This window comes from Triticum dicoccoides, chromosome 7A (genome assembly GCF_002162155.2).
Source record: "Triticum dicoccoides isolate Atlit2015 ecotype Zavitan chromosome 7A, WEW_v2.0, whole genome shotgun sequence".
NCBI classification, from domain to species: Eukaryota; Viridiplantae; Streptophyta; class Magnoliopsida; order Poales; family Poaceae; genus Triticum; species Triticum dicoccoides.
In genome coordinates, this window is record NC_041392.1 from 564,116,877 (window position 1) to 564,125,722 (window position 8,846).

General features: G+C 48.5%; 1 protein-coding gene and 1 long non-coding RNA gene across 2 annotated transcripts; both read left to right on the top strand.

The window, feature by feature from the left end:
• Positions 1-2,356: 2,356 nt before the first annotated feature.
• Positions 2,357-4,269, top strand: LOC119330427. The gene is made up of 2 exons (XR_005160104.1): positions 2,357-2,404; positions 2,839-4,269. It is a non-coding gene; the product is annotated as an uncharacterized LOC119330427 (long non-coding RNA).
• A 1,400-nt stretch (positions 4,270-5,669) lies between these two features.
• Positions 5,670-8,451, top strand: LOC119331158 (ABC transporter G family member 26-like). Its single transcript, XM_037604332.1, has 4 exons — positions 5,670-5,815; positions 6,062-6,348; positions 6,505-7,693; positions 7,790-8,451. The coding sequence occupies exons 1-4, from the start codon at positions 5,687-5,689 to the stop codon at positions 8,165-8,167; spliced, it is 1,983 nt and encodes a 660-aa protein (XP_037460229.1). The 5' UTR covers positions 5,670-5,686; the 3' UTR covers positions 8,168-8,451.
• Positions 8,452-8,846: the final 395 nt, after the last annotated feature.

Genomic DNA, 8,846 nt, shown 5'->3' on the forward strand with positions numbered 1-8,846 from the left:
GGGCGCGCTTGGGGGGGGGGGGTAGGCGCGCCCCTCTACCTCGTGCCTTCCTGGTAGCTTTCTTGACATAGGGTCCAAGTCCTCTGGATCACGTTCATTCCGAAAATCACGTTCCCGAAGGTTTCATTTCGTTTGGACTCCGTTTGATATTCTTTTTCCGCGAAACTCTGAAATAGGCAAAAACAACAATTCTGGGATGGGCCTCTGGTTAATAGGTTAGTTCCAAAAATAATGTAAAAGTGTATAATAAAGCCCAATATTGTCCAAAACAGAATATAATATAGCATGAAGCAATAAAAAATTATAGATACATTGGAGACGTATGAATCAACAACATCCTTATCAGCTAAAGCTCACACACACACACCATCGAGCATTCCATCGAGCTCACACACACCATCGAGCATTCCATCGAGCTCACACACACCATGCCATCGGGCTCCACATAGCTGACACCTGTCATCATCCGACATGGTCCTTCTGTGACACATGTTCTCCGTTGGGATCGAGAGCTTGGCTAGTCTCCATAGGAAGTTTCTAATTTTCCCGGGCACCTGCAACCGACCACGAAGAAGAGCAAGACCTAGCTTATTACTCATAATTTGACCTCTCCACATCATTTTCCATCCACTCCTCCCTCCTCCTTTTAGTGTCCACCATCATTTGATATGCAGATTGAACAATAAATACATAGTTTTTCTCATAGTTCCATGCCCAAAAGTCTTCCATGTTTTTGGTGCATAAAGAAATTCTCAAGATTGTATTCAAATTAGACGCCAGGGAAACTTGATGTAAAAGCTCCCTCTTCCAAGTTGCACTAGTGGCATCAATTAGTTCATGTACCTTAGTTGGAGGGTTACTTGACAGACAAGTGATCGGTCTCATCCAAGGTTGTCAGAATCGCGATTCTGTTATACGATTCTATGACTTTACGATCCAAACTAATCCCTCTAATTCTACGATTTTAGTTAATAGAATCTACGTTTTTACGATCCTGATAGTGAAGATTCCACGATTTGCGATCCTACTATCAGGGCTCCGATCCGATTCAAAATCGCGATTCTGACAACCTTGGTCTCATCATAAATATTATTTGGTAACCAAATTTGCTCCCAAATCAAAGTCGAAGCTCCATTCCCAATTCTTTTGATTAGGCCCTGGCAAAGAACATCTCTCCCTTCTAATAATGTGCTCCATACCTGAGATGGCCAACTTCCCAATTATGCCGTGAGGATACTACCAGTGGGGAAATATATAGCTTTTAGCATACAGGTACATAACGAATCTATGTTGTGTGACAAGCGCCATGACAGTTTGGCTAGTAAAGCCAAAATGAAAAGCTTGAAGTCTCGGAAACCTAGAGGAGTAAATCAAAGTACGTCTCTCATGCAGCTGCCTCCTTCCCTTAGAAAAGCCTAGAGCTCCTCCGCCTCCCGCCGATGCTGCTGCAGGTCCGCCTTGTTTCCAGTGGCCTTAGGGCCATAGCGGCGCGGTGGATCCCGGTCCTTGCTGGTGGGAGGGCTATGTTTTTAGATGTTCCTTCGAGTTTTGTTAGGGTTAATGTCCCGCTCAGGAAGACAAGCTCCCGCCTAGCTCCCGTCTCGATGGCGTGTCTAGCATTGCCGATGGGCGTGTGGAGGTGTGTCTCCGGCGGATCCATCGTTGGTGGATTTGCTTGGATCTATTCGTAGTTCGTCTACATTCGTGCGTCTTCAAGTTGGATCCTTCCGATCTACACTTCATCGGTGGAGGTTGCTATTCTGCTGTGCTGGTCATATGTGGCTTTAGCACGCCGACTTTCTGAATGTCTACTACAACAAGTGTTGCCCAGCTCCGGCAAGGGAGGAGCAATGATGGCGGCACGCCTTCGGCTTGCTGCAGTGCTTGTAGTCGTCGCTAGGTGGTCTATGGATCTGGATGCTATTTTTATTATTTCTGGTGTTCGTTGTACTGCCATGATTGAAGATAAATACATTGAAAGTTTTTCTCGCAAAAAAAAAATGGTTGGGTATCATGGAACTGTTGGTGTTTTTTTTAGACAAGGAACTGTTGGAGTTTTTTTTGAGGTCAGGAACTATTGAAGTTTTTTTTTTTTGAGAAAAGGAACTATTGGAGTTGCTCTAAGGATTTTGGAGTTTTTCTTGGAGTCTGCTGTGGAGAAAAGCTCCGCTGGTTTCGGCCCGCCGCGGAATCGCTGCGACATGTACGTCCGTATGGGCTGGTAGCCCAACAGAATTAGGGTTTTCATTTTCCCTGCATCGGCCCAACCCAACAACAACCGAGCCGGTTAGTGGCCCATTAAAATAACCCGTGATTGTGCTATATAATCCCTGCATCTCCACTCATTCAACCCTATCCTCTCCAGACGAGATCTGAAGCCGCCGGGCAGCAGGGCTCCCCCAAGGTAATCGTCATCTTCTTCTTACCCTTGCAAATATTTCTCCAGATGAACTATGCTGGGTGCTCCTGCTGGTGCTGTTTAGTCGTGTAGCTTGTTAGCTCATGGTCGCCAGTAGCTTCTTGACTTAGATTAGAAGCTGCTGGTGCTGCTTATTAGTCGTGTTCAGCCTCCGCTGTTGTAGATCTCAGTTGAAAGTAGTTTTTACCCATTCTTTCAAGGGCATTGGTAAAAATCGAGTAGCAAAAGTACGGTGGGATTTACAAGTTGTGATGCCCCATCTGTGTGTCTGGTTATCCTAGTAAAAGGTGTACCTACCAAATTTACAGATATTTTCATGTGAGCATACGAGTTTGTAGTTTTGCTGTTTATGTACCTGAGTAACTGGAGTTGGGATAGTAGCCTCATAACTAACATTTCTTATTTTGTTCTTCTTACAGTACCAGGAGAAGATGAGCTTGTAGCGTGGGCTATGGATTAAAGCTTGATACCAGCTTTCATAGATCCGGATGGTTTTGAAGTGATAGCTGGCTTGACTTTGCTTTTCTTCAAAGCATCTTGGCAGACCAAAATCCGTAATTTTTGGCACCATGTTTTCGTCTAGCAATATATTTGCAGGTTTTAGGTCTAAGTGAAGGATATCGATCTCTGTTAATATATTGTAAACCTTCACAAATTCCCTTGATTATTTCATAGCGCGCTATTTTAAAAGAAATGATTTGGCATTGGACAAACCAAGTTGTCCAACATGCATATTCATGACTTGAAAAAGTAAAAAAAAATACAGTCTGGATATTGTGTTTGACTTAGAAAGATGGAAAAGCTAAACAAAAAGTTGTGAAGGCAGATGATAAAAGTGCTATTGAATGATCAAGGAATTTGTGAGGTTTACATTATCTTCGCAAGAGTTGTATTGTTCACTTAGACCTAGACATGCAAGTATATTTCTAGGCGAAAACATAATGTTAAAAATTGCGGATTTTTGTCTCTCAAGTTGCTTGGAGGAAAATCAAAGCCAGGCTATTGCTTCAAAACAGTTTGGATCTATGTATGAAAGAAGGGACATTGATGAACTGGGTTGGATTTACTTTGACTTGCAAACTTGTTTGCATGTTATCATCAGGTATGTATATATCATAATCTATGCTTGCAATACGCACTTGCAACTTGGGGAATAGGTAGAACTCATGGGGAGGATACTAGAAACACATAGTATGCACATCAGTCAATAGGCTTGACAAAACAGAAAGCACAAATAGGTCTACCAGACATCAGTTGTGCTGGTAAGCTCACTTATGGTCCATGACATGCTCCACTAACCTCTTTTTTTAGAGCATAGTGTACATCTTTAGGTACTTCGCAAGAGAAAAAGGCTGCTTTGGCTGCAAGTGGAGTACTTGATGCTGCAGATGGTGGCTGGCGATGCACTGCTCTGGCGTAGACTGCTACACAAGGAGCACCGGCGCTCCCCCAACGAATACACCAGTTCCAATCAGGCCCTGCCTTTCACCTGCCGACTCTCTAGGCACTTAGGTGTGAGGTATGTCGGCCTGCGCAGTCCTGGAGCTGCAATCTCCCCTGGAGGTGTCTGGCAATGGCAGTGATGCTGCCCTGTTGCTCTAAGTCTTGGCGCATTGCCATTTTTTGGCTGGAGGCAAGGCCCGGTGAGGCCTAATGTCGTTGCTTGTCTGTAGTTGAGGGCACCTCCTCCACCTAGCTGTAGTCACTTGGTGAGGACGGTCGTGTGTGTGTGTGTGTGCGCGCGAGCGCGTGAGTGTCCCTCCTTTCTGGAGGTTGTACCCCTGATGTCTTCCTGTTCAATGCAAGTTCAATGCAATGAAACACAACTCTTTTGCATTTTCTTGAAAAAAAAGCTAGTACGTTTGGAGTAAGCCTTTATAGTTTCTTGCACAAAGAGTATTGTTTTGGAGGATATTTGTTTCTGCATACTGTGTTTTCTGTTTTGTTATATCCTGCCTGCACATTATAAAGTACAGTGTGGTGCAATTTATATATCATATTGTTGTTAAGGTGCAGAATTCCATTTAGCTTAGTAGTGGGTGCTACGATAGCTGAGACTGGGATTTATGCCGGGTCTGAGATATTTAATCACTAGCTGGAACAATTCCAGTTTGTGTTTTTATAACTATCTGAATTCAATTGTTCGTAAAATGTTCCACACTTGCAATATTATATACTAATTTTGTAACGACTAACCACAAGGAAAGAAGCTCAATCTCTTTTCATCTCGTTGCTTCTGTGTGCGCAGGTCATAAATGATCAGCCTATGGTAAAGAATTAGTAGATGTGTACAGTTCTGCTGTTGTACTTCGCAAGCTCATGACAGTCGATGTAGTTAACAGACGAATCCCTGTCCAGGCCTTGAGATTTCCATGTTCTACACTCTTGGTTGTTACAAGGAGCAAACATGAGGATTCAGGGGAGGCAAGCCAGGAATGATGGATGGCCTAGGCAGTGAAGATTGGCCGGCCCCTCTGCTCGTACTCCATGATGGTTCCTACCATTGGGAGACAAGCCATGAAAGATGGATGATCCAAGGATTGGCTGTTCCTACTCCATGACAGTTCCTCCCGATGACTGATCGGGGTTGATGGCATTATTAGAGGAAATGTGTCTCGAGTACGACCTGCTTCCGTCTAGGAACTGATTTTTGTGGTCTTACTCTCAGTTTCCACTACAGCTCTAGTCTGGTGTATATCTCACATAGAGCCAAACTGGAGTGACCTTCCTGTGTTAGCAGTTAGCTTGTTGGATTTGTGGACGTATTGGTACAACTTACAGTGAGAAAATTTCATGCGCCTGGTGTGATCCTTCATTTTACCACCTCAATTTTCATGGGAGATCTACATTGACTATTGTTCTTTGTTTCTGTGAAAACTCTGTTCATTCCAAGCCTTTGTTTCTGTGAAAACTCTCTGTACATTGACTATTGTTCTTTGTTTCACAGTCACTCTGGAATCCAATAGCTCACAGAGTGGAAATGTTATCATTAATTCAGTCCTGTTAGGCAGTAGATAATGTAATCATATCAGTTATCGCTAGGCTTCTAGAGTGGAAGCTTCTCCCAAACGAACTAGAGACGGTGCGTGCCCTTGGAAAGATTGTGGGTCACCAAACAAGGGTAAAAATACCCGGTAACAAAGTAGGCACGCTCTTGGTTGCTGGTAGTTGCTCACTCCTGTCATGAGATTTCTACTTGGTTGATAATAAAAAGAAGAGAGCGGCCGTGTGCCTGGCTTTCTCTCTCTGAACCTCTAACTCCCATCCATGGAGATCAGCAGCGAGGAGAGGGTGGAGCTCTCCATCGTGGAGCACCTCCCCAACAATGGCGACGCCGGCGTGGAGGAGGATCATCTATGGCCTACCAAAGACGGCCCTCTTCCTATATTCCTCAAGGTGTCTATCAGCCAGTCTCCCATGTCGTTCCCTATGCTTCCACCATGTTTACTGTTTGTGGGACAGAGTCTTCATCATACACTTCTTTCAAAATTCTTATGATGAAACTATTTTGGACGTTTTCTCCCTACTAGAATGGCTAAAAGTGCTTCATCCCCTGCTAGCTAATTACCACCAGGAAGCAGTAGAAGAAACAATTTTGCTCTGCTCATGGGAATTCACCTTGTGTGTGGATGGAAAATGCAGTTTGAGAATGTGGAGTACAAGGTGAAGCTGAGTGCCAAGAACCCCCTGACGGCGGCAAAGGTGGCCTTCTCGTCCCACATGAGGGTGGATCATGCCGGCAGCAGCTGCAAGCACATCCTTAAGGGCATCGGCGGCAGCGTTGACCCCGGCGAGATCCTGGCGCTGATGGGCCCCTCCGGCAGCGGCAAGACCACCCTGCTCAAGATACTCGGGGGCAGGCTGGGCGGCGCCGTCAAGGGCCAGATCACCTACAACGACACCCCCTACAGCCCCTGCCTCAAGCGGAGGTAAAAACACACGAGAGCTGTCGAGCATCAGAGACTGAATTCTTGCGATTCCTTGTAGAACAATGGAGAAGATCGAGAGGATTGAGTGAAAAAGATTGAGAAGATGAATTGGTTGATTGATCAAACTCTGTTGTTTTTGTTCGTTGCGGAATGCAGGATGGGATTTGTGACGCAGGACGACGTGCTGTTCCCTCAGCTGACGGTGGAGGAGACGCTGGTGTTCGCGGCCTTCCTGAGGCTGCCGGCGCGCATGTCCAAGCAGCAGAAGCGCGACCGGGTGGACGCCATCATCGCGGAGCTGAACCTGGAGCGGTGCCGGCACACCAAGATCGGCGGCGCGTTCGTGCGCGGGGTGTCGGGCGGCGAGAGGAAGCGGACGAGCATCGGGTACGAGATCCTGGTGGACCCGTCGCTGCTGCTGCTGGACGAGCCCACGTCCGGGCTGGACTCCACGTCGGCCAGCAAGCTCATCGTCATCCTGCAGCGGCTGGCCAAGTCGACGCGGCGGACCATCATCACCACCATCCACCAGCCGTCCAGCCGGATGTTCCACATGTTCGACAAGCTGCTGCTCATCTCCGAGGGCCACGCCATCTACCACGGCAAGGCCAGGGACTGCATGCACCACTTCTCGTCTCTCGGGTTCACGCCGGAGATCCCCATGAACCCGGCCGAGTTCCTGCTGGACCTCGCCACGGGCAACCTCGAGGACATCAGTGTCCCGGGGCTGCTCCGGGACGGCTCGCCGGCGCCGCAGGAGTTCAGGTCCCGCGTCGTCGCGTACCTCCAGGCCAAGTACAGGGACCACGCCGGGGAGGACCAGGCGAAGCAGCCGGCGAGGAGGCCCGGGGAGCAGCTGAGGCTGGCCATCCGGATGCGCAAGGACCGGAGCATCAACTGGTTCCAGCAGTTCGTGGTGCTGTCGCGGCGCACGTTCCGGGAGCGCGCCGCCGACTACCTGGACAAGATGCGGCTGGCGCAGGCCGTGGGCGTGGCGCTCCTGCTCGGCCTCCTGTGGTGGAAGTCGCAGACCGGCAACGAGGCGCAGCTGAGGGACCAGGTGGGGCTCATCTTCTACATCTGCATCTTCTGGACGTCGTCGTCGCTCTTCGGCTCCGTCTACGTGTTCCCCTTCGAGAAGCTGTACCTGGTCAAGGAGCGCAAGGCCGACATGTACCGCCTCAGCGCCTACTACGCCAGCAGCACCCTCTGCGACGCCGTGCCGCACGTCGTCTACCCGGTCCTCTTCATGGCCATCCTCTACTTCATGGCCGACCTCCGCCGCACCGTCCCCTGCTTCTGCCTCACCCTCCTCGCCACCCTCCTCATCGTCTTCACCAGCCAGGTGCGTACGTATGTTAGTATGTACTTCTTCTTGTTGTGCATGCCGACGGTGACATCGACGGCGAACGGCGATGAGAGTTCGGTCATCTGTGATCAGGGGACGGGGGAGCTGCTGGGGGCGGCGATCCTGAGCGTGAAGAGGGCGGGGGTGATGGCGTCGCTGGTGCTGATGCTGTTCCTGCTCACCGGAGGGTACTACGTGCAGCACATACCCAAGTTCATACGGTGGCTGAGGTACGTCTCCTTCATGCACTACGGCTTCAACCTGCTGCTCAAGGCGCAGTACCACGGCCACCTCACCTACAACTGCGGGAGCCGGACGGGGTGCCAGCGGCTGCAGTCCTCGCCGTCCTTCGACACCGTCGACCTCGACGGCGGCATGCGCGAGGTCTGGATCCTGCTCGCCATGGCCGTCGCATACCGCCTCCTCGCCTACTTCTGCCTCCTCAAGAGGATCACCCTCACGCCCTTGTGAAAAGAGAAACACCATGGGGGTTTGGCACGGCGTGTGCTTTGCTAGTTAGGTCTTCCGAATTATATCCTTTGTCACATGTAATGCATGTTTGTTAATGGGTACAGGCCTACAAGGCAAGAACTGAGAGCAATGTGCATGGGTATTCTTCTTGATTGTTTCCTTAATTTTCCTTGCTTGGAGGTAATGAGGCTTTGCTAAAAGCGGTGGCCCAAGCTATCCCAACACATACGATGATTGTATTAAAATCCCAAAGGAACGGGAAGCAATGTGTATGAGTTCCTTCTTGTTGCTTTCCTTAATATTCTTCGGTTTTGCTATTTCTCAAGTACCTTCTTTCTTCCTTCCTTCACGTCGGATCTCGCCAGAGAAGATAATCCGGCTATCTATCTTACGGGAAGCCATGACCCCTATTATCTATCTTATTAGGGGGAGCTATGGCCCCGTTATCTTATCTTTGGGGGTGCAAGGTGTGTGTGCGCGCGCGTGTGATAACCCACAAGTATAAGTGATTGTCTGTAGCCTTTTTTAATAAGTAAAAGTGTCGAATTCAACAAGGAGCTAAAGGTATAATTAATATTCTCTTAAGTTCCATCGACCATCAATACAACTCTACGCACACCAACGTTCGCTTTACCTAGAAACAAGTAATAAAATTAGAAGTATTTTGTAGGTGTAGTGA